Source organism: Eulemur rufifrons, chromosome 6 (genome assembly GCF_041146395.1).
Source record: "Eulemur rufifrons isolate Redbay chromosome 6, OSU_ERuf_1, whole genome shotgun sequence".
Lineage (NCBI taxonomy): Eukaryota > Metazoa > Chordata > Mammalia > Primates > Lemuridae > Eulemur > Eulemur rufifrons.
Window position 1 is genome coordinate 93,628,535 of NC_090988.1, and position 25,712 is coordinate 93,654,246.

Below are 25,712 nucleotides of genomic sequence, written 5' to 3' on the forward strand. Positions count from 1 at the left end.
AACTTGGTACAAGATTTGAATCTAATTAGAAAACTATAATCTGGAAATCTTACAGATTAGTCTGAACTTGCTAACCATTTCTTGCCCCACTCACAGATACACTATGGAATAACAATCATATTGAACCTGTGCTAGTGTTTAATAACAAAAAGTATAACTAACGTTTTTGGAGTATTTAATATGTGCCAGACATTGTTCTTTTTTACACCTATATTTTCTCACTCATTTGATCCTCTCAATAAATAATACTTCATTGCACAGATGAGGAAGTTATGGAAACAGAGAGGTTAAATAATTTGCCCAACTTTCTAGCTGATTAAAGGCAGATCTGGGATTTTCATCTGAGGAGTCCAGCTCCACACTAGTCCCTACCCTCTACTGCCCCATCTTCAGTGTTTATATAATATTATTGATACGTTTTATTTTATATGAATAGGTGATCACCTATTAGAATATAAGCCCCACAAGGGATTTATATTTTGCTCAGTATTTGTCCAACATGTCTAAAGCAGTGGCTGACACACAGTAAGCAATCAGTTACTATTGCTGCAGGGGAAATGAGGAAATGATTGAGAATCAGGTAGATCTGTTTGGACAAAGGGCATGAAAATTTCATGCTAATAAGCAGGACAATTTCGTCTTATTTTGATGTCACTAATTTCAGTCCCTAGAATTTTCCTCAAAAAAATGCATTTTTAAAAAGAAAAGAAGAAAGGAATAAAAAAAAAGAAAATAAACAGTATTATAGTTAACAATAATTTACCATATATTTCAAAATATCTAGAGGAGAAAAATTATAGCATTCGCAACACAAAGAAAAGATAATGCTTGACATGCTGGATACTCTAATTACCCTGATTTGATCATTACACACCGTATGCATGTATCATAATATCACATGTACCCCAAAACATATATGACAATGATATACCAATAAAAAATTCAGTGACATTAAGTAAAGGTTATATAAATGTGCTTTATTGGTGTAATTGAATATTTGTCACAATTGATCTATCTTTTTATCTTTTCCAACTATCCCCTCTCCATGTCCTATGACTAATGGATCTTCTATCTTAACTTCTGCAATCAAACATAAAATTTCTTTATAGTAGGGTGCTTATGATGATGAAAATTAACCCAACCTTGGGAAGATAATGCTGTTCTCACTTTCTTTGAGTGGCAGTGAGGAAAAATGCTATCATCAGTTTGTCTTTCCCTTACTAACTCTTCCAGGTGTCATCTACACCCAATATCACATAATTGTGGGTTATTAGTATGGTTATTAAATAGTGATCAAAGGTCTATCCCTGAAAGAATCACCTCAAAATACCTACAAAAGAGATAGGACACACTTTGGCCACTAAATAAAGAGGACATAGAAAAAGATAGGGAAAAGTTATACTAACCAGGAGATAGTGTCACATCCTGGCAAAACTGGCAAGACTTGTCCACAGGCAACAATCCATCTGTGAGATTGAGGATTTCCAGGAGGAGCACGAGAGCAGCACACAGTTGAATAAAAAGTGTCACTGAGATCTAGGTGTGTAGGAAATTGAGCAAAGCCAGGGGTCATACTACAGGAAGATCTGACCATACCAGGTCTGCTAGCCTGGAAGGACAGTGTGAGCACAAACCTGTTGGCCATTCACAGTTTCTTTCCAGAGTCCGAACAGCACTCCCTCCCTTCCTGCTGATTACAGTTTGTTCTTTCTCTCTGTCCACCACCCACTCCTCCAGCCACATGCACAGCCCACCCAACATTGACTTATATTCAGGGCTGGTTTCACAGAGGTGTACAGTTCCACTGGTTCCAGTCACACGGCATGAGGATATGTTGCAGAGTGTGACTCATTTTCTGTATGAATTTATTGTCTCTGTCTGTATGCATATACATGGGGAAGCCAAGGTTTTCCAGAGCTTGGGCCTGGAAATAGTTGACATAGGAGACAAGGCCTTGGCCCCGGTACTCAGGCACGGTGCCACCCATCCGTATCTCTCCAGTGTGGTCTGTTAGGGCCCAGGACACAGGGGTCCCTGCAGGCCCCAGCAGACAGCTAGTGGGAAAGGTCCGGATACAGCGCTCGATGAATCTCTGGCTCCTCTCATTACCACCATAATGCCAGAATTTATTTACCAAGGCAGCATGGGTGATTTCCAGAGATGAGAGTTTAAACATCTCTTGGTCACTGTTGATAAAAAGGAAAAAGAAACAGCCCATAATATCATACATACTGTGAAGTATTATATTGTTTTTGCCCAAATTGTCTTGAGAGGCAAATACGGGTATGGGTATGGTCTCATCAGCTAGACTGCCTGGGTTCATAAACTGACTAGCTGTGCCATCTCGGGCAAGTGACTTAATATCCTTCTGCCTCCATTTCTTCTCATATAAAAGGAGAATATTATTAATAGCACCTCTATTGAAGGACAGATATGAATATTATAATAACTCTTGTATTAAAGGTACCTAGGACAGCACAACACAAACAATAAAAAGTTCATAAAAACTAAGTATTGTTCAGCTGGGAGCAGTGGCTCAAGCCTGTAATCCTAGACTCTGGGAGACAGAGGCAGGAGGATTGCTTGAGCTCAGGAGTTTGAGACCAGCCTGAGCAAGAGCGAGACTCTATCTCTACTAAAAATAGAAATATTAGCCAGGAGTGGTGGTGCATGCCTGGAGTCCCACCACTTGGGAGGCTGAGGCAGGAGGATCACTTGAGCCTGGGAGTTTCAGGTTGCTGTGAGCTACAATGATGCCATTGTACTCCAGCCAGGGAGACAGAGTCAGACTCTGTCTCAAGAAAAAAACAATTAAGTATTGTTCTTCTCAATATTGTTGTGACTTTCCATGTAAGATGAGGCAGGTGATATCACCCCCATTTTATAGATGAGAAAAATGAGTAAACAGAAAATAAATGAGTGCCCCAAAGCACATTCTGGCAGGCTGTAAACCCAGAGCTTCAAATCATGGAATCTTAGAATGTTGGTGTCCAAGTGTCCTGGGCCACTATGTTGAACAAATAGCAATATGGAATGCAGATGACCACCATTACAGAGGACTGAGGTCTGAAGGCCCCTGCAATGGTGTAAAGGGGCTGCAACAGGCATCCTGCAAAGAGCCCAGGATGTGGAACTGGAAGATCTAGACTCAAGCCCTTGACCAGGCACACAGTGATCAAACCACTTCATCAGAGCCAGGTTTCTGCCAGGAAATGGGGAGAATGTCTTCTTCCCTATCACACAGGATGGACAAGAGGATCCATGAAATTCTAGATGTGGAGGCGCTTTTTAGGTTGAAAGTGTTTTACAATGTGAATAAAGCTCTTCTAGATATATTAGAGCACAGAGGACCAAGGGATTGAGCATCTCTACATCAAATCCTCATTATCAGTTTTCATTCTACTCAATAGTAGACTAAAAATGAATGGGGGGAAATATAATTTGTTTAAGTTCTTTTTATTGGAAAACCTCTGCTCTGTGAAGTGAATTCATTAAATGCTATTTATTAAGCACCTACTAGATGTCAGGTACTGTTCTAGCTATTGAGGATCTATCAGGGAACAATACAAAGAGGACCCCTGCTCCCGTGGGATGTGAAATATTGTGGGGAAGGATTCAAACAACAGGCAAGTGGACAAATATGCAAATAAGCCAATTTTGGATAATGATAAGTTCAATAAAGAAAATAAATCTTGGGTTTTATAATGAAGAATTATAGGAGAAGGTGGTTTTAGACAGGGTGCTTTGGAAAGAACTGTCAAAGGAAACAATGTTGGAGAGTATGAATGGCAAACAGGGAAAAGTATGTGAAGATCAGAGGGAAGAAGTTTTTAGGCAGATGAAAAGCAAATGCAATGACCCAGAGGTATGTGTGAGTGTATGACAATCACGTATCAGAAATGCCAGAGCTGCTGGAGGGAGTGAGCAGGAGGGATAAGCTGAAGTTTAAGAGGTGATGGGTGCAGGTCATGTACAGCCTCTGAGACCCAGGAAGGACTTTGGATTTTATTCAAGTTCAGCTGAGAAACATTAGTGGCTTATAAGCAGGAGAATGACATAATCCACATTACGTACTAACAGTATCACCCTGGAAATGGATTTTAGGGAGGCAAGAGTGAATGTAGGGAGAGAATGGAGGAGGCTATTTCAGCAGGAAAAGATGTGAGTAGTAAGAGTATCTTTCACCAAACTCACATAGCCTTGGGTCTGCCAGATTCAGGACATAAGTTCTTGTTCTCCAGCAGGAAAGGAACCAGTTTCCTTGCTGTCTTAGGCATCATATAGAGAAGGCACTGTGATCTCTTGACCCCAACAAATTTGGCAGCTGCAAGACTTTGTATCACTTCATCCAGGCTGGACTGTGAACCTGGATTGAAGTAAAGAAAGGAGAGAAGTAATTTCCCATTTAGAAGCTACAAGAAGTTGCCCAGTGAAAATATGTAGGGCTTAGAGTCAGACAATCTTGCTTGAGGTGTTGGCACTAACTCTGTCACCATGGGAAAGTCACTCCCTGAGAATGTTTTCTTAGGTAAAATAGAGATAATAGAAATCCTTAGTGTATTACTGTGAAATCAAAGGAGAAGTGGTATTTTAAAATAGTAGCCAATCTTGATTGTGCACATACTACATTCCCAGGTATTGATTTGATACTTTAGTTAATCCTTATATTGAACCTATGCTTTAGGGTCTTTTATTATCATTTTTGTATATGAGGACACTGAGTAATAGTTAAGACGCTTGTACAAGAATACAAAGCAAGTAAGGGGCAGAGAAAGGATGCCACCCTGGGGAGTCTGACTCAAGAGGCCAGCTGTGCTCATAACTGCAGCAACTGTTGTCCTTGGTGACCTGGGAGGTGCTCTGTGGTACAATGAGCTGCCTTTGTTATTTCAGGAATGAAAGGCCGAGGAAGAAGCTCTACTCTCACATGCAACCATCCTAAAAGATCCTGAATATGTCTGAAAAATGTGTCATGAGTCCTCAGCTAACAAGAAATTACATTACTCAACAGTTCCTTGTATCAACCCCATAGTTTGTAATACTCAAATTCTGCTCCCCTGAAGAGGTGGTGACAGCTAGTGCAATAAATGAACATCAAGCTGAGAGTCTAGAATTTGGTAGAAAGACGTAAAGGTTGTAGAGGAATGTGCTCCAGATGAAAAGTGACCCTACAATGTAGACACCAGTGGTCCCAACAGCCAGCCTATATTCCAGTCTCCTTACTTTGGATCTGCAAATGTTGTTTCCAGTTGATGACATCTGATGTGCCAATACATTCTTGACAGTTCTTGGGATCTTTAGAATAGACTAGGTAGGTGTTGGTGTAGTGATCAAAGTCATCTGTCATCTCCTGTTTGGTTGGACAACATGGGATAAGTCAAATGGTTTATACCAAGAGATAGCAATATTTGTGTTTAGTATTTCATTATGCTGTGCTATTTTGTAAAATTAAATATCAATTTTTGATGTATTATAATTATTCTTGAATCATATACATCATGAAACCAAGTCAGAGACTCAGTCAACTTATGATTAAAAAAAAACACGGCTGAACCAGCTATTTATATGTTGCATTACAACTTTGAGTTAACCAAACATGCATTGGTTTAAAAAGGATTCTTCCATAATTTTGTAATCTTCAGGAGAAAGAAAAGTGTTATGGTCAAAGACAAGCTTCTGTTTCAAAAGTAAAACTTACTCTATTTCAAAGAGTTTCACAACAAATGTACTATGAACATGACAGTATTAAAACTTCCATCTACACATGATGAAGCTACACAAAAATGAAGACATGGAATGTCTTTAAAATGTAAACCATAATGTGCTATTTTTTTAAAAAAAAATCATTTGCCTTCTCAGCAAAATTGAAAGATATTTGGTCAAAAAAATCTTCTCAAAGTTAACAAATATAAAGTGGGATTATTTGAAGATGAAGGAAGGCTCAAAAGACAACTACCCAGCTAGGGTAGAATAGCTGAAACATTTTGCACAGATATGCACTCATAACTCAGCAATAATATAAGTAACAATCAGTATTTTTAAGATCACATTACAAAAGAAAATATTATTCCATTTTTAGATTTTCATACTTTAAGTTCATTCATTTTTACGTTCTGTTTAGTTTTTCTAAAATAAATTTTGTCATGTACATTTAAGGTATATAACATGATGTTATGAGATACATATAGATAGTAAAATGTTTACTATAGTGAAGGAAATTAACATATCCATCATCTTGCATAATTACTCTTTTGTTTCATTTTTGTGACAAGAGCAGCTAAAATCTACTCATTTAGCAGGAATCCCAAATATAGCACAATTTTATTACGTATAGTCCTCATGTTCTGCATTAGATCTCTAGATTTATTTATCTTACATAACTGCTACTTTGTATTTCTGATCTACATCTCCCGATTTCCTCCCCTTCCCCCAACCTTGGTAACCAATATTTTATTCTCTATCCCTGTATATTTGAATATTTTTTTAAAAAGATTTCACATATAAGTGAGGTCATGTACTATTTTTCTTTCTGTGTCTGGCGTATTTCACTTTGAATAATGTCCTTCACATTCATCCATGTTGCAGCTAATGACAGAGCCGCCTATTCTAAGGCAGAATAAAAATATTCCAGTGAACACATATATCACAGTTTCTTTATCCATTCATCTGTTGAACACTTAGGTTGTTTCTATATTGTCACTGTTGTAAATAATTCTGTAATGAATATGGGAATACAGATATCTTTACAAGATGATGATTTCATCTCTTTTGCATATACACCCAGAAGAGGGACTGCTGTACCCAGAAGAGGATTTTCTGGGTTATGTGGTAGTTCTATTTTTAATTTCTTCAGAAGCCTCCATACTGTTTTCCATAATGGCTATACTAATTTACATTCCCTCCAACAGTGTACAAGGGTTTCCTTGTCTATACACTCTTGCTAATGTTTATCTTTTGGCCTTTTGCTAATAACTACTTTAACAGGTATGAAGTGGTATCTCATAGAAGTTTTGATTTTCATTTCCCTGATGATTAATGATGTTGCACAACTTTTCATGTAACTGTTGGTCATTTTTGTGTTTTCTTTGGAGAAATGTCTTCAGGTTTTTGTCCATATTTAAATTGAGTTGTTTTTGTATTATTCTGTTGTATGAGTTGTTTATCAATTTTGGATATTAACCCCTTATCAGATATATACTTTGCACATATTTTCCCAGTCCATAGGCTGGTGTTTCATTTTAATGATTGTCTCCCTTGCTGTACAGAAGCTTTTAAATTTGATATAGCCCCATTTATTTATTTTTTCTTTTTAACCTAATCTTTTAGTGTGATATCCAAAAAAGTCTTCACTGAGAGACCAAAGAATGACTCAGATAGGACCAGCTTGATGAGTTAGACCAGTTTATTAGAGACTACTTACTAGGGCACTTGTCCCTGAGCAGCACAGGAATTTCTTCCTCAGGAGCTTTCCTGCATGCAAAATCCACATCTGCCCACCCTGATGTGTTGCTTTAGATGCCTTCCCAATGAGTAGTACAAAGCTTTTACATTTTATCTGTGCTTGTTCACAGGGAAACATACCACACAGGCATGGTACCACCATCTTATGCTGTCATGCAGCCCATGTTATGTTAGTGATATTACAATTTTCCACTAGGTAGGGATTTTAGTATTACAATTAGCTAAAGCTCACTATAAGACAGCCAAAGCTGTTCTAAGGAGTCAGGGCTCCTTCTGAACAGGCTGTTTCAGGGCAAGAAAGTGCTGAAGCACCCAGGACAGTGCTGGACACTTTTCCCAGGTCCAGTGTGTACCTTGGTACCTTCCTGTCTAGTTTGTAACAATTTTGCTGAGCACTCCAGGTCAGCACACTGATTCTGTTATGTGGTGGGGAGCCTGTATTTTTACCTTAGTCATCTACAAATAGAGATAATTTTTAGGTCTTCCATTCTGATTTCTATGCCTTTTATTTCTTTTTCTTGTTTGATTGCTCTTGCTAGCACTTTCAGGACTATGTTGAATATAAGTGGTAAGAATGGGTATCCTTGCCTTGTACCACATCTTAGTAGAAAAGCTTTCAGTATTTCTCCATTGATCATAATGTTATCTGTGTGTTTTCCAGGAATGGCCTTTATGGTGTTGAGAAATTTTCATTCTATATTTAAACTATTGAGAGTTTTTTTTTTTTTTTAATCAAAAAAGGATGTTGGCTGGCCCAGGCAACTTGTGAGACTCTGTCCTAAAAAAAGGAAAAGAAAGGAAGAAAGGAAGAGAGAGAGAGAGAGAGAGAGGAAGGAAGGAAGGAAGGAAGGGAGGGAGGGATGGATATTGGACTTTGACAAATGTTTTTCTGCATCAATTGAGACGATCACGTGGTTTTTATCTTTCATTCTGTCAATATGATATCTCACACTGAGTGGTTTGCATGTGTTAAAATGGCCTTGCATGCCAAGGATAAATTCCACTTGGTCATGATGTATAATCTTTTTTGTTGCATTGTTAAATTCAGTTTGCTAATGTTTTATTGAAGATTTTGGCATCAATGTTCATCACTACAGAACTTGGCCTGTAGTGTTGTTTTTTTGTAATGCCTTTGTGTGCCTTAGGTGTTACAGTTATGCCAGCCCCAGAAAACATGTTTGTGAGTATTCCCTCTAGCTCTATGTTTGGACGAGTAAATTCTTCTTGAACGTTTGCTAGAATTCAGTAATGATATCATCTGGTCCTGGGCTTTTCTTTGTTGGGAGGTTTTTGATTACTTCTTTAATATTTTAATTTATTATTGCTCTGTTCAGGCTTTCTAGTTCTTCCTGATTCAGTTTTGGTAGGTTGTATATTCCTAGGAATTTATCCATTTTCTCTAGGTCTTTGAATTTGTTGGCATATAATTATTTGTAATAGTCCCTCATGAGCATTTTTATTTCTGAGATGTCAGTTGTAATGTCTTCAATTTCATGTTTTATTTAATTTATTTGAGTTTTCTCTATTTTCTTCTCTAGGTAAGGATTTGCTGATTTTGTTTTTTTTTCAAAAAGCCAACTCAGTTTGAATGATAATTTCTATGGTTTTATACTTCCTATTTATTTTATTTCTGTTCTAGACTTTATTATTTCCTTTTTTCTGCTAACTTTAGGTTTAGTTTGTTCCTTTTCTAATTCTTTGAGGCATGATGTTAGACTATTTACTTGGAATCTTTCTTCTCTTTTAATAAGACATTTACTGCTGAAAAATTCTCTCTTAGAACTGCTTTTGCTGTATCCCATAGGTGTTGGTGTGTTGTGTTTCCATTGTTATTTTTCTTAAGATAGTTTTATTTATTTTTTTTTTTTTTGAGACAGAGTCTCACTCTGTTGCCCAGGCTACAGTGAGTGCCATGGCGTCAGCCTAGCTCACAGCAACCTCAAACTCCTGAGCTCGAGCGATCCTCCTGTCTCAGCCTCCCGAGTAGCTGGGACTACAGGCATGCACCACCATGCCCGGCTAATTTTTTCTATATATATTTTTAGCTGTCCATATAATTTCTTTCTATTTTTAGTAGAGATGGGGTCTCGCTCTTGCTCAGGCTGGTCTTGAACTCCTGAGCTCAAACGATCTGCCCACCTCGGCCTCCCAGAGTGCTAGGATTACAGGCGTGAGCCACCGCGCCCGGCCTTAAGATAGTTTTAAATTTTCCTTTTCATTCCTTCTTTGATCTATAGGTTGTTCAGGAGCATATTATCTAATTTCCACATATTTGTGAATGTTACAAGGGTCCTGTTATTGATTTTTAATTTCACACTTTTGTGGTCTGAAATGATACTAGATATGATTTGATATTCTTATATTTGTTAAGACTTATTTTATGGCCCAACATATGACCTGTCCTGTAGAATTTTCCATGTATGCTAGAGAAAATTGTGCATTTCCATTATGTTGCTGCTGAATAGCTGAATATGTCTGTTAAGTCCCTTTGGTCTAAAGTAAAATTCAAGTCCAGTTTTTCCGCATTAATTTTCTATCTCGTTTATCTATCCATTGTTGAAAGTGGGATATTGCAGTCCCTTACTATTATTATATTGCTATCTATTTCTCCCTTCACTTTCATTAATATTTGCTTTATGTATTTAGGTGCCTAATTGTGATGTCCATATATTAAGAATTGTTATGTCCTCTTCATGAATTGACCCTTTCATCATTAAGTAATGACCTTCTTTGTCTGTTATGACAGTTTTGAACTTGAAGCCTATTTTATCAGTGTAGCCATCCCACTCTGTTTTAGTTAATATTTACATAAAATATCTCTTCCATCCTTTTATTTTCAGCTGATGTGTGATCTAAAAGCCAAAGTTGATCTCTTATAGGCAGAATATAGTTACATATTGATTTTTTTAATCCAATCATCAGCTATTCTGTTTCTTTCGATTGGGGAATTGAATTCCTTGACATTCAAGGTCATTATTGATAGGTAAGGACTTACTACTGCCATTTTATTATTTGTTTTCTGGTTATTTTGTAGACCCCTTGTTTCTTTTATCCTCTAGTGTGGTCTGGTTTTGTAATTTGGTAATTTTCTGCAGTGCTAAGGTTTAATTCTGATTCCTTTCTCTTTCTGATTTCTTTATCTGCTGTAGTGTTTCATTTTGTGGTTACCATGAGGCTTACATAAAACATCTTATAGTCACTATGGGCTATTTTTAACTGATAACAACTTAACTTCTGTCACATATAAAAACTCTAGACTTTACCCTTCCCCCAACAATTTATGTTTTTGATGTTACAATTTACATCTTTTCATATTGTGGATTCCTTAACAACTTATTGTAGCTTTAGTTATTTTTGACTAGTTTGCCTTTTAACCTTCATACTAGAGATATGTATGATTTGCACATCACCATATAATATTGACGTATTCTGGGTTTGTATTTACCTCTACCGGTGAGTTTTATACTTTCATATGAATTCATGAAAGTAATTATTGTCCCTTCTTTTCTGCTTAAAAAGCAATATACACTTACATTTTATTTCTCAATAATTTATATGAAAATGATACTATATCAATAACATTGATATTATTGCATGCTTGCATTTGGATTTTTACTTTACATTTTTAATGTGATTCAAACATCGTCATATTTGAAATCTACTAACTACCTTGTTTGAGTTATTTTTTAAAGTCTGGTATTGAAAATATATTCCCAAATACAGACATTGTAACTTGTTCCTTATATTTTCCTAACATTCTTCACATATACCTTCATATATTTTTAGGTGTTAGTTTCTCACCTTAGATTGTACCCCTAGCCCTTGTAAGCTGTAAAAGTCTATTTACCTTCAAAATCCAGTTTTGCTGAAATGTCTACCAGGAAGGTAGACAACCCCTCACAACCCCTGGCATCTCTAGTTTTAATCATCTCTCTGCCAGTGCTACTTCTGTATCTTAAAGTATAATCTTAAATAAAGAGCATAAATATTCTTTAAACAAGAACATTTTTTAAAACAAAAATATAAATTTCTTGTATGTTCTTGTCCATTTTCACACCATGTTGAAATTTATCTACTTCTCTGTGATTTTCCTCAGGCCGTGAGATTCTTGAGAACAGGGATTTTTTGACCATCATGATGATTAATTTCTGTTTCCCTGGGGTTTACCATATTGCCAGGCACATTGTAAGCACACAGAAAATATAAATATAGAGGCGTATTTATTCCACGTCTGCCAACTTACCTGCTCCTGAGGGCAGACAACCACTGTGTTAAAGTCAGGCCACTTGTCCACCAGGGCCTTTAGATTGAATGGGTTTCCCTGGTTCATATGGAAGACGGTTCCATAAACCTACAGTATTCAACAAAGTGGGAGGGTCAGCACATTTCAAAGGAATAGTCAAGTGTCTTGTGTTTGACCAGGACAAGGCTTATTTCTATGAAATTATGGTAAATAACTGGTAGGACACCTAGTTTAAACAATCTTCAGGTTCTATTTTATTACCCCAAATAGAAATAAATTCAGGGGTCAAACCATGAGAATATTTTATAAATATAGTTAAAAGATAAATAAAATGAATAAATAAAAAATCATACGGTCTCACATTGTAGAATTTAGTGTTTTATTTTTCCATTTTCTCCCATTTATTTATGTATATATACTATTTTATAAACAATAATATTACTGAATATATATTAGTTTAACATCTATTTTTCACACATACACTGTACTATGGGCATATTTCCATGTCAATAAGCACAAATCTACATTACTATATTTAATGACTTCTTCATGTCCCTTATATGGAAGGACATATATTCAATATATTCACTATTCCTACTTCCTATTGTTGGTCATTTCAGTTTTCTCTGATTGTTTAGATTAATTTAAATTTTCAGTGAATACTCTTTGCATAAATCTTTGCAAATGTGTCTGTTATTACAATTTTAGAAGGAGAATTTCTGGGTCAAATGTCAACTACCATTTAAATATTTTTCCTTTTACATATATGCCTAAATTACTTTCTGGGAAGGTTAAATGAGCTTCCACCTATTTAGTAGGTAGAGTCAGAGCATAGTGTTAAGAGCACAAGCTTTGGTGACTGAAGTTCAGGAATATTACATATGGTGCTACCTATTTAACCTTTCCTACAAGCATTTGTTCAAACATCAGTGCCCTCAAGAAGAGCACTGAAGAAGTTGAGAAAGAGAGAGCCTCCAGAGTGGAGGTGGCCTTGGGGTTGTGGGGAGAGGAGATACAGCAGTGCATAGCAAAGTGGTCCTTGGGACCTACATGCAGTTGGGAACATAATGCCTCAGCAGACAGGGTAGAAAGACACCAAAGGTTTATAGCATTGTCCCTCATTTCATTCTTGATATGGGTAATCTGTGTCTTCTCTCCTTATTCTCTGGTCAGTTTGATTAGAGGTTTCTCAACATTATAGATCTTTTCAACGAACCAGGTTATAGACTCTGATTTCCTTCATTATTTTTCTCCACTCACATTCATTGATTTCTACTTTTTAAAAAATATAACTGCCCTTATTCTGCTTTCTTTGGGGTTAATTTGCTCTTTTCCTAGTTTTTAAGGTGAAAACTTAAAACATTGATTTGAGATCATTCTTCTTTTCTAGTATAAGAATTTAATGCTATAGATTTCCCACTGCTTTAGTTACATCCCACAAATTTGGATATGTTGTACTTTCATTTTCATTCAATTAAATATTTTCTAATTTTCCTGGTGACTTTGAAGCATGGTTAATTTAGGAGTGTGTTTGTATAATTTCTAGAAATTTGGGAAATTTACAGATACTTTATTTTTTTAATATTACGTTTAATTTCATTATTGTTTAAGAACATACTTTGTATGATTACAATTTATTAAAATTTCTAAAAAGTATGGTAAATGCTCTGTGAACACTTAAAAGGAATATGTATTCTTCTGTTGGTGAGGGAAGCAATCTGTAAATGTCAGCTAGTTCATATTGGTTTATAGTATTGTTCAGTTCTTCTATATACTTGTGTATTTTCTGCCTATTCTGTACAGTACTGAGAGAAGAGTGATGTTAGGTTTGTTCCAGGTGGGAACCCGAAAACTATGTATAGGACAGAATGTGGTTAATACAAAACTTAGGTTTGTAAAACAATAGCAGCTAACAGACAGCTGCAGCCAGCATTCCTTCCCCCTCCCTCCCTGATAGATACAAAGTTTATCTCTCTCTAGCTCTCCTGATAAGGATGACGCCAGAGCTAAAGGATGTTGTGACTGGGGCAGGGGTCTCAGGAGTTGGTTGTTTGCAAAAGAATTAATTACAAACTGCTGTTCTGGCCCACTTACTTACTCCTCCGCCCCCCAAAAACCCTCTATAAAACCCAAGGCTCTCTCCTTTTCTCTCATGGACGCTTTTTCTCCTCCACCCATCTGCACCCAGATGCTCAAAATAAACAGCATTTTGCTACATATGAGGCTTCATGTGTCTCTCTCCCTCTCTCTCCCCCTCTCGGCTCTGGACCTAACAAGTGATAAAGTCTTTCATTTTATTGTGTCGGTTTATCTATTTTTTTCTTTCAGTTTTTTAAGTTTTTATCTCATGTATTTTGAGCCTCTGTTGTTAGATGTATAAATTTCAGCATTTTTTTATGTGTTCTTGGTGATTTGACATCTTTATCATTATACAAAGGCATTCTTTATCCCTGGTAACACTCTAGTCCTTTTGCAACATATACTATTCTGGAAAAAAATCTTCCATGGTACAAGATCATTGATCCATTTCTGAAACAAAATTTCTGTCTCATCAAAAATAATGCATAATCCTTTGGAGTTTGATAAAATAATAATTGATTTATTAATAGTTTCAGAGCAGAATCATGTAGTTAACCACTTATCAGGAAAATAATTATTTCAAAATAACAAACATTAATGTGTTAGTTTCTGTCAATACTGCAACTTTGGGATGACTTCTAGTGTTATATAACACAATGCTTGGAAGGGTACAAAGAAATATTTTTGAGTCATCACACAGCAAAGAACATACTAGATTCAAATCATAGCAACGCAACTCACTATTGGTGTTATCTTGGTCAAGGTATATAACTGAGCCTCACCAATTACATGGATAATATACCTACCTTGTACCAAGGTGACGTTACTAAACAAGATGCTACACAAGTGAGTGCCCAACACAAAATAAGTGCTCAGCTCTTTTATAGGCAGTTCCTAGTCCTTTTTTCTCTAAGAATGTTCCACTCTCACCTTTAAGGACTCAGGAAGACTCTTCCTCAAGGATTTCTCTAGCATATTCAGCATCTGTGGATTCTGCAAACAGAACATCTTGGCAGGTAGCTTAGCCTACAGAGAGGATCAAGAAACATCAAGTAATGAGAAGAGCCAGAAGACATAGGCACCATATGTAGTTCTAATGAGTGGTCTGGCCTCCATTCCTGCTGTTTCATTGGTTCCCCATTTACTAAACTTCTCACTAACACCAAGAAAGAATTAGACTGGTGGAAAGTACAGGTATCTCTTTCTGATGTTATTTTGAATACCATTTTTTCAACTTCTAAAAATATTTCTGAAATTTTCATTTTCACTGTTACACCACTCAGAATTCCAGGAATGAAAGATGCACTGAGAGTAACAAATCTATTCTCTAAGTACGTGTAAGCATCTTTTGAGATTCGGTTTCCATCCTTGACAAACCTGACTGTGCCACGAGAAGCTGTATGACATCGGGCAAGTCATTAGTACTTATTTCCTCAGTTCCTTAGTTTGCTCATTTGTAATTGGCTATGGCTGTAGTACCTGTTCCATAGAGCAGTTGAGAAAATTAAATCAATCAGTACATGTAAAGTTCTTAGAAGAGTGTCCGGGACATAGTAAGCACTCAATGCGTGATTATAACTATTATTACTCTTTTTATTGTCGTCATCACCACAAGCAAGAGTCAACCCACACTGCCATCCAAAAAAGTCCATTGGGTGGCTTTTCTTATGCACAACAACTTGGTGTCGATTTGAAACAAAGTGAAAAGGATTAAATGGGGGTAATCCATGTAATCTGGCACATGGTAAATGAGCTAAGTGTCAAGTCTTTAGTAGACAGCCTAGCTTGAGCAGAACTTAATATATGTCAGTCATTTTAGTTACTGCTAGCATTATTATTTATTATTTATTCATTTTTATTTATTTTTATTTCAGAATATTATGGGGGTACAAACATTTTGGTTACATGTCATGCCTTTGCCTCGCCCAAGCCAGGGCTAGAAGCATGCCCTTCTCACATACTGTGCTCTCTACCTCTATTAGTTATGAGTTTACTCCCTGCCACCCCTGCCACCTGACCAGCACCCAGTGACCATTACTACCATGTGAGCACCTTAGTGTTGATCAGTTAGTATCAATTTGATGGTGAGTATATGTGGTGCTTGTTTTTCCATTCTTGTGATACCTCACTTTGAAGGATGGGCTCAAGCTCTACCCAGGATAATATAACAGGTGCTAGATCACCATTGTTTTTTGTAGTTGAGTAGTATTCCATGGTATACACATACAACATTTTCTTAATCCACTCATGTATTGATGGGCACGTGGGTTGTTTCCACATCTTTGCAATTCTGAATTGTGCTGTCATAAACATTTGAGTGCAGATGTCTTTATTATAGAATGTCTTTTTTTCCTTTGGGTAGATGCCTAGTAGTAGGATTGCTGGATCAAATGGTGTTTCTATTTTTAGCTCTTTGAGGTGTTTCCAAATTACTTTCCACAGGTAAAATTTGGGTGTGAACCCATCTGGTCCCGGACTTTTTTTTGTTGGAAGGTTTTTAATTGCTGCTCCAATTTCTGTGCTTGATATTGATCTATTCAGGAATTCTGTTTCCTCTTGATTGAGCTTAGAGAGGTTGTATGTTTCCAAGAATTTGTCCATTTCCTCCACATTTTGTATTTTTGGGGTATATGGATTTTTATAGTATTCAAAGATACTGTTTTCTATTTCTGTGATGTCTATAGTGACCTCTCCTTTTTCATTTCTAATTGAGTTTATTAGAGTCCTTTCCTTTCTGGCTCTTGTCAATCTAGCAAGAGGGCTGTCGATTTTGTTTATCTTCTTGAAAAACAAAATTTTGGTTTTATTGATCTTCTGTATAGTTCCTTTATTCTCAATTTTATTTAGTTCTGCTCTGATCTTAGTTATTTCTTTTCTTCTGCTAGGTTTAGAGTTAATTTGCTCTTCCTTTTCCAGTTCCTTGAGACAGTTTATTAGTTTGTTAATTTTTGAGCTTTCTTTTTTTTTTTTTTGAGACAGTGTCGCTTTGTTGCCCTGGCTAGAGTGAGTGCCGTGGCATCACCCTAGCTCACAGCAACCTCAAACTCCTGGGCTTAAGCGATCCTACTGCCTCAGCCTCCCGAGTAGCTGGGACTACAGGCATGTGCCACCATGCCCAGCTAATTTTTTCTATATATATTTTAGTTGGCCAGATAATTTCTTTCTATTTTTAGTAGGGATGGAGTCTCGCTCTTGCTCAGGCTGGTCTCAAATTCCTGACCTCAAGCGATCCACCCGCTTTGGTCTCCCAGAGTGCTAGGATTACAGGTGTGAGCCACTGCGCCCGGCAATTTTTGAGCTTTCTGTCTTTTGGATGTGAGCATGTAATGCTATTAGTTTTCCTCTCAGGAGTGCTTTTGTTGTATCCCACAGATTTTGATAACTTGTGTCCCCATTATCGTTTAGTTCAAAGAATCTCTTGATTTCCATCTGGATCTACTCCTTGACCCAATAGTCTATCAGCAGTAGATTGTTTAATGTCCATGACTTTGTGAAGTGATGAGGGTTTCTGTTGCAATTGAACTCTAATTTCATACCACTGTGGTCTAAGAAGATACATGTATAATTTCTATTATTTTAAATTTTTTGAGGTCTGATTTGTGGCCTAGGATATGATTGATTTTTGAGAAGGCTCCATGAGTTTATGAGAAGAATGTAATATTCGGCTTTCTTTGGGTGGAATATTCTGTAGATGTCTGTTAGACCCATTTGTTCTAGAGCTCTGTTTAAGTCCATTGTTTCTTTGCTTCTTTTCTGCTTAGAGGATCTGTCCAGTTCAGTCAGTGGGGTGTGGAAAGCCCCAGATACTATGGCATTACTGTTTATCATTGTATTTAGATCAAACAGGTTTGCTTTATGTATCTGGGTGCTTCTGTGTTGGGTGCATAAATGTTAAGAATCGTTAAGTCTTCTTGTTGGATTTTTCCTTTCACCATTCTTTAGTTACCATCTTTGTCTTTTTTTACTTTTGCTATTTTAAAGTTTATGTTATCTGAAATAAGTATAGTTATCCCCGCTTTCTTTTGGTTTCCATTTTCCTGGAAGTTTTTTTTTTTTTTTTCTCAACCCTTGATCTTGAGTCTGAAAGCATCTTTGTGAGTTAGATGCATTTCCTGGAGACAGCGGATACTTGCCTTATGAATTTTTATTCATTGAGCCAGTCTATGTCTCTTCAGAGGACAATTCAAAGCCATTCACATTTATTCAGAGAATTGATATTTGGGATAGATTTCTGTTCATATTGTTGGATAAGTTCTTATTGTTTTGTTTTACCTCTCAAGCCAATGTGGAATCCAGGTTCTGGACTTTAACTCTTGAGTGATTTTACTTTGATGGGTGTCTATTATGCTATTCAGTGTATAATGCAGGTCTGAGTAATTCCTACAGGGCAGGTCTGGTCTTCGCAAATTCCATGAGTGATTGCTTGTCTGGAAAAGTCTTTATTTCTGCCTCATAGATGAAGCTTAGTTTTGCAGAAGAATTCTAGGTTGGCCATTATTCTATATTAGAAGATTGAGGCTAGGTGCCCGCCCAGTCCCATCTGGCTTGTAAGGTTTCGGTTGAGAAGTCTGCAGTTAGTCTGATAGGTTTTTCTTTGTAGGTTACCTACTGTTTTCATCTTACTGCCCGAAGATTTGCTTCTTTCATGCTTACCTTGGCAAGTCTAATAATTATGTGATGTGGTGATAGCCTTTTCCACATTAAGTCTCCTGGGAGTTCTGTGCGCTTCTTGTATCTAGATATCCAGGTTTCTGGCCAGGAGAGGTATATTTTCCTCCAATGTTTCAAGAAATAGATTTTCCATCCCTTGTGTATTTTCTTCTCTCTCTGGCATGCCTATAATTCTTATGTTTGGTTTCTTTACATAATCCCACATTTCTTGTATATTTTGTTCTTGTGTCTTGCTTCTGTGTTCTTTTTCTTCATCTGATTTGTTTGGCACATAGACATTATCTTCAGGCTCCGAGATTCTTTCCTCTGTGTGATCCATTCTATTCTTAAGGCTCTCCACTGTGTTTTGTAGTTCCTTAAATGCTTCTTTCATTTCCACTGTTTCTGTTTTGTTCTTTTGTAATATTTCAATGTCTTTAGAGAATTTTTCATTCATTTCCTTATTGTTTTTGTGGCTTCTTTGCGTTGAGTTTGTATTTTCTCTTCAATTCCATTGAGTTTTTACAATCCATATTTGAAATTCTTCCTCCAACATTTTAATCATTTTGTTTAAATTGGTATACATTGTTGAGGTCTAATGATTGCTTTTGGGGGTGACTTTTCTCTCTGACCTTTCATGTTGCCTGTGTTCTTTCACTGATTCTTTCCCACAGGCTACTTGGTCAAGAACTGGGGATGCTAGGACTTGTTTATGGCCCTAACTCCAAGTCCCCAAAGGGACGTTCCTTAACAGTGCTGGGAAGAGGCATGCTGGTCCTGTATTGCCTAAAAGGTATTTTAGCAAGTTTGGGTACCTCTGACCTGTTGTCTTCACCTCTTGCCAATGGAGATTAGTGAGTTTGGTTCCCCCAGCTTAAGCCCCCAGGTGGTGGATCGCACTTGTGTGTATGACTGCACTGCCCTCTAATAGCATGAGAGGGAAGGCACTGTGTTAAGCTATGGGATTATCCTCTCTGTTGTTGATTGTAGTTTGCATGGAGGAGCCAGTTCTCCAGGTAATCTGATGCCTCTGTGTTGGCCTCTAGTCCCCCAGATGGGGTATATGAATGCCTCCATCTTTGGAAAGGGTCTTGTCACTACCGAGGGTTACTTGAACCCTGTTCCCCATTTAGGTGGTGATAAGGGCAAGATAGACCATAACTGGTACTTGCAAGCCTGAGTGTGTATGCTTTTATGGTTCCTTGATCTGCTGCTAGGGGGAGCCACTAATATCTTTTTCCAGATACATTCTCCACACTTGGGAGGCTGCTCCTGATGGGAGCAGTCAGTTGGTGCAATTGCTGAGGACCCTGGCCAAGATTTTCCTTCCCAGTCCACAAACCCCAAAGCTGGCAGCCAGCCAGATGCAGAAAGTGAGCCCTGGAGTTATGTTCTTATGAGATGATCTAAGCCAGTCTGGTGGGCTGAATCAACAGGCTGCCCCCTATTGCTTAGCACCAAGGCCCTGCAGATTCACACCAGTCATACAGGGAAAGCACCTTTTCTTCTTTCTCCCTGCCTCCAAGAGCAGAGCCCGCCACACCTGGTGAGAAAAACACCCGGCTCGGGGAGGGGTGTTGTCTGAGACTGCTGTGTGCCCCAGCATCTGGGGATCCCACAGATGGCAGCCCTCCACCGTTGGAGCACCAATGTTGGGGGACACGCTCAAGCTTCACCCACCAACACCGTCCCCGCTAGCCAAACTGACAGATCCAGGACTACTTTTTAGCACCAATGTCCTGCGGATTCATGCCAGCCGCATGGAGAAAGCGGCTCCTCTCGCTTCTCCCTACCTTTTAGGGTGGAGCCCGCCATGCCCTGTGCGAAGGTCTCTGGGATGAGGAAGGGGTGCTACCCAAAACCACATCACACGGCAGCATCTCCAGGCTGTGGACCCCATAAATGGCGGGCACCCACCCATGGAGAGCCAGCGCTGGGGACGACTCCTCAGGGGTCAGCAGATGGCTGTTCAGCGGGCTGAATCCACCAGCCGCCAGCTGCCCCCATTGCATCGTTGTCCCGCTGTCTCACATCTGTCCGGTAGAGGGTGCTGCTCTCTCTGTCCCGCCCCCAGCCGGCGGAACCTTCGGCAACTTCCAGGGGCAGCGACCCACTTTCAGCATTCAACTCCTTTGTTCTGATCTCTCTATATTCATTCGAGGGAATGTCTAATTAATAGAATTATTTACTACGTATCTTTTGGGGACAGGTTTCTTTCTTTCAGCAAATCCAAGCAGTAGTGTTTTTTCAACAGTGCATTCCTCTTTATTTCTCAATGGTATTTTATTGCGTGGACGTATCAGAGTTTGTTGACCTACGAATGTGTTGAAGGACATTTGGGGTTGTTTCTAGTTTTTCATGATTATGAATACCGTTGCTATAAACATTTGTGTACAAATCTTTGTGTGGGTAGATAATTTTATTTCTCTTGGAGTGCATTTCCAAGGTGATAAGATAAGTGTTTGTGTCACTTTATAAGAAACTGCCTGTTCTCCAAAACAGCAGCACACTCCGATGAGTATGTGAGACTTCCATGTGCTCCACATTATTTCCAGCAGACACATTCAGCCATATCCGGGAGTCACTGACACAGTAGGCAAAATCCTCAACAATACCCTTCAAATCAGTATGGAAAGAAGACTCATGGAGCTAATTCTCAAGGCGGGCCAAAAGGTTAAGGTCAAAGTGCTTTTCAGTAGATCCAATTCTACGAGGAATTGACAATGCTGAACTTCACCCAAGACCTATGATTCTGAGAAACAACAATGGTTGGTTAAAAAAAAAAATCCCTTCATCCTCCCTTTGTGTTCTGGAAAAGGCTAACTGGAAGGACTCATACTTCCCCAAATGACTTACACAGGACTCTCAGATGTCCTCCTTGTTTACCTATGACAAGGCCAAACACGGACTCTACAAAGCCTCATACTTTGCCTCACAAATGATCAGCTGAACTGCTCATCTCCACTGATAAACGAGAAGAAAATACTTGTTAGCCAAACTTTGGCCAGTTTTCTCTCTGTCCCCCAGGCTGAGTGAGCACACACCACCTCCTTAATAGCCCCCACCAAGAATAGGCTGAACTCAGGTAAAATATTGGTCCCACTTCGCCACACTGGGTTCTTCCTCATCCTGTTTATTCCTCCCTCGTAAATGGTTAACTAAACTGTTCGTCCTCACTGCTCCATCAGAACAAAGTTCTTGTTGGCTAACTTGACCAAACTTTAGTTAAGCTTCTCTCCGATCCAACGGCTGTTGACCTTGGACCTACCGTCAGCCTGAGCCGACACTGGCATACAGGAAAATTCTCCTTACTGTGAAAAAAGACACTGCATAAGCCTTATTTATTCTTCCTATGAACAAAACAGACCTTTTCTTCCTGACCTTTTAGATGTTTGTGGATCTTAGTATCTGAGGGTTCGCCCTATTGCAACACTTGTTCCTTCTCTTGCAATGCTCTCTTAAATAAAATTTGTCCTTACCTAAGATTGGAGTTGTTTTTTTATTTATAAATACTTTGGCACAGTTTCAATATAAGTTAAATTGACTTTTGTGGCTGGACTGGAAAACCTGAGTATCAATCTATTCATTCATTCATCCATCCATCCATTAATTCATTCATTCAAAAAATCTTGATTGAGAACTTATTGTAGTGGCTTTGTAAGGTATCACCTTGCCTAGGCAGAAAACCATTTCCTAGAATTTCCTTCCCTGCACATTTCCAGTTAGGATGGGCCACCAGAGAGATTTTTACAGGAGATTTGGAAGGCAGAATTGAAGCAGCAGCCATTTTTTAACTCATGTCTTGACACAAGGCACTGGCTGGGCTGAAAAATTCTCCACTGTCCCCAGGATCCCCTTTCAGCTTCTTTGTCATCTGAGACAAGTATGTGTGTTCAACTCCATAAACGGAGAAACCTGGGAGGACACCCATATTACCAAGGACAGAGTCGACAAGAACTCATAAGGTTTCATACTGTCCCTGTGAGCTCCAGCTTGTGCTGTGGATTTCAGCTTATTCTTTCTCTCTTCCACTTAAAATTTATTTTCCCTTCCTAACAGCCTTCTCTGTGTACTTTAATCTTTAGTAGTATCACAGTGGAAGTAACATCCTTGTAGAAACTGCTTAACTAGCACACATAATTGCATAGGATTGAGTCCCTATAACAAATCTCTTACTTCTACTTCTCTGTTTGGACCCTGACAAATACATTTACCCTGATTAACTTTTTGAGCAACTGTGAGCTTTGAATAAACTATCATAGACATGTTTCCTACTGTCTAAGAACCCATAATCTAGTAAGGAAAATAAAACATGCACGTAACTAAAAATACTACTTAGAAATAACTTAATTATTTTATATGTGTGCAAAACAGTGCTGTAGATTCCATGACATTTTGAAGAAGTTTTGTTGCTGTGAAACACTTTCATGTGGTCTAAATTATGTCATTATTCTTTTCATTTTTATTATCAAGTGATACTTAAAACTTGTTCACTCACCCTGTCCCCAATTGTGACCTCTTCTTGAACCTTGCTCCATTCCTAAATCTAAAGGTCTAACATGTATAGTGTATATTACTAAGTTATATAAAGTTGCATTTCTACATTTAGACTTACTGTAGCCAATCAAAATTTTCAAAAGGATTGAATCATAATATGCTGACTAAAAACGGTGGACAACATGCTGTAGCAAATAACCACATCAAATGTTCTGCCTAAGCTCGAGATTTCACAAGAGGGAGATCTTACTTCTAAGAGGAGGCTTTACAGGGTTCCTAAAGGAGATTGAATGCTAACTGGCCAATGACGAGGGGATGGTATCAGAGGATAGGTGAGTTACTATGGTCCAGGGAAGCACTGGCTAACTCTTTGTGTTATGGACTATGGAGAAAGTTCTTCTTGTTATAATAGATTCAAACATTGATTAAACTCAGCTTTGGAATTTGCAAAATCCTGTTTTTGTCATGATAACGTTACTGTTGTTGAAATTCATTTACCTCCCTACCACTTCCTACTTTCCTGGTCATTTGTTTAAATGATCTCTGATCCATTTCTGACGTCAATGTACTTAGTTTATAAATACTAGGAAACTAAATCTGGCTAGCTGCTTCTCTGCTAGAATTTCATATATTAAAATTCTAATCCCTAAGATCATGCTACTAAGGGGTGGGACTTTTGGGGATTTGGTTATGAGGGCACCCTTTCTACCACATAAGGACACAACAAGAAGGTATCATCTGTGAATCAGGAAACAAGCCTTCACCACACATCAAATATGCTGGCACTTGATCTTAGACTTGCCTGATTCCATAAGTCAGAAATAAATTTCTGCTGTTCATAATCCACCCAGTTTATGGTATTTTCAAATAGCAGCTCAACTGGACTAAGACAAAGATCCTATTGAAGGCCAAATAAATGCTGGGCATAAGAATTCATACCAATTGCTGTTTTGAATAAGCCCCAGATCAGAAGAGAGGCACGTATGCCAAGTCTCACAAAATCTCGAAACAGTAGAAGTGTAACATTGCTGAAAGCTAATTTGTCATTTTAGCTAAAGGTATCTCAGAAGATTATATGAAAATAAGAAGCAAACAGTTTAATGCCAGATTACTGTGGATGCAATAATAACATATTTCCAGGGACATTGGGTACAACCTTCTGCGCACATACACAAACACCTTGAAAGCACAAACATGATATTCAACAAGTGTAGTTAACTCTAAACTGAGAAAACCCAAGGGAGCTAGTGTACTTTGATGGATTTCCTGCATTGACAATGAATTAGCAATGTCCTGTAAAGGGGACTTCAAAACCTATAACACAGCGATTCCAGTAATTGGAATTTATCCAAAGAGAAAAATTTTAAGGAAGCAAAATGCCCTATGAAAAATTTTGTAAAGCAATATTAACTTATGGGTAAGTGCTGGGCACAATCTCAGTGTCTCTGTATAAGATCATTTACCCAAATAGTGGTTTATCATTATTTTACTACTCTAAAACCCATTAACATGAATGCTATGATATGTATGGTGACATATGGGAGAGTATTAAATATGAAAAGGTAAAAAAAAGTTCACAAATTTTAATTAGATGTGTAGTAGTCTTTTTTGTGTACATTTTTATATACTATATATATAAAGAGAACATTTGGAAGGAAACATCAAATAATATTATGGAAGTATTACAGAAGAGATTTTTCAATTGCATTTATATTTTATGGTTTTAAATTAATAATTCATCCCCTCTGAATTCTAGCCCTTTGTGACGTTATGCAGGGCACTTAATTTCCCTGGATATCAGTTATCCAAGGAAACTTTATTTAACCTTGGGTTAAATAAATGCCACCTGAGCTAGCATACTCCTTTCCAGTGACTATTACATTTTATGCCACCCACTAACAAATGGCAAACTCCCAAGTCCCTCCATTTTTATTTATCAGTTCAAAACAATACATGGCTTTATCCAGCCAAGAATTTCTCACAGATCTAGGATATTTCCCTGTATACAGTAAATGCCTGATAGAAGTTTTTCAAATGGAAGGGCTTCCTTTTTACCTAGTATCATTCTCAGCATGAATGAGCTCAGAAGTTCTTATCCACATCCAACAGAGTATTTTGATTCATTCCACTCCAGTGTGGAAGTAAAAGGAGATAGGGGGACCCAGATCAACAATTCTCTTCTGTTCTCACCTGCAAAGCTGTCTTCTCATTCAGTCTCTGCAGTGGTCCAAAGGTAAGAAAAGAGGCAGCAGATTATTCCAGAAGGTGTAATGCACTCTTTGAGTATGGTGATTTTAAAGGATATCCTTTGAGACAGCTGAGCTGACGGTTTTAATAGAAAACATGCGCCAAGCTGTGTAAACTTTGAGTGACTGGGATTGAGATCAAGCACCTCCCTCCACGTGCTCTGTTCAGGGACATAGTTTTATAACGCTGCCAGATTGGCAGTGTGCATTCTGAAGCTCTTAGTGCAGAAGGCTGAACTGCTTTAGGCTCCCAAAAGTGCTGCCTTTAGCCAGCAACTCTCACCTGTGAAATCAGCTGGCCAAGAAGAGCAGGGACGTAGATAGGTCTCTATAAGCAATACTCCTTTTTCCCTTCTCCTTCTAAGTACCTACAACAGAACAAGAGCCAGCTATTATTCAGATTTGATGTTTAAAATTTGATGTTTTCTTAACCATACTTACTTAGAAGGACTAGAGAGTTTATGATCCTACCCTTTTATTTTATGTAGTTTTGTTTTGTTTTAATTCTTTTACTTCAGTAGATTTAGAGGGTACAA

The 25,712-nt window shown here is 37.9% G+C and overlaps 1 protein-coding gene across 2 annotated transcripts; it reads right to left on the reverse strand.

Annotated features, from left to right (window-relative positions):
• Nucleotides 1-1,211: 1,211 nt before the first annotated feature.
• On the reverse strand, nucleotides 1,212-25,272 carry LOC138384536 (glycine N-phenylacetyltransferase-like). Of its 2 annotated transcripts, XM_069470050.1 has the most exons (6): nucleotides 25,121-25,272; nucleotides 14,714-14,809; nucleotides 11,705-11,812; nucleotides 5,224-5,350; nucleotides 4,195-4,366; nucleotides 1,212-2,186 (listed from the first exon to the last, which is right to left on the reverse strand). In XM_069470050.1, the coding sequence occupies exons 2-6, from the start codon at nucleotides 14,789-14,791 to the stop codon at nucleotides 1,784-1,786; spliced, it is 888 nt and encodes a 295-aa protein (XP_069326151.1). In that variant the 5' UTR covers nucleotides 14,792-14,809; nucleotides 25,121-25,272; the 3' UTR covers nucleotides 1,212-1,783. The 2 variants fall into 2 exon arrangements, with proteins under 2 accessions (XP_069326151.1, XP_069326153.1); XM_069470052.1 differs by lacking the exon at nucleotides 1,212-2,186 and having other exon boundaries at nucleotides 4,191-4,366.
• Between the last annotated feature and the right edge of the window lie 440 nt (nucleotides 25,273-25,712).

Excerpts from the sequence above, each read along its gene's own strand:
- LOC138384536 (XM_069470050.1), bottom strand. The coding sequence starts at position 14,791 with ATGTTCTGTTTGCAGAATCCACAGATGCTGAATATGCTAGAGAAATCC. Across the intron at positions 11,813-14,713 it reads GTCTTCCTGAGTCCTTAAAG|GTTTATGGAACCGTCTTCCA; the intron begins GTGAGAGTGGAA and ends TGAATACTGTAG. Across the intron at positions 5,351-11,704 it reads TTGTCTGCCCTCAGGAGCAG|GAGATGACAGATGACTTTGA; the intron begins GTAAGTTGGCAG and ends CCAACCAAACAG.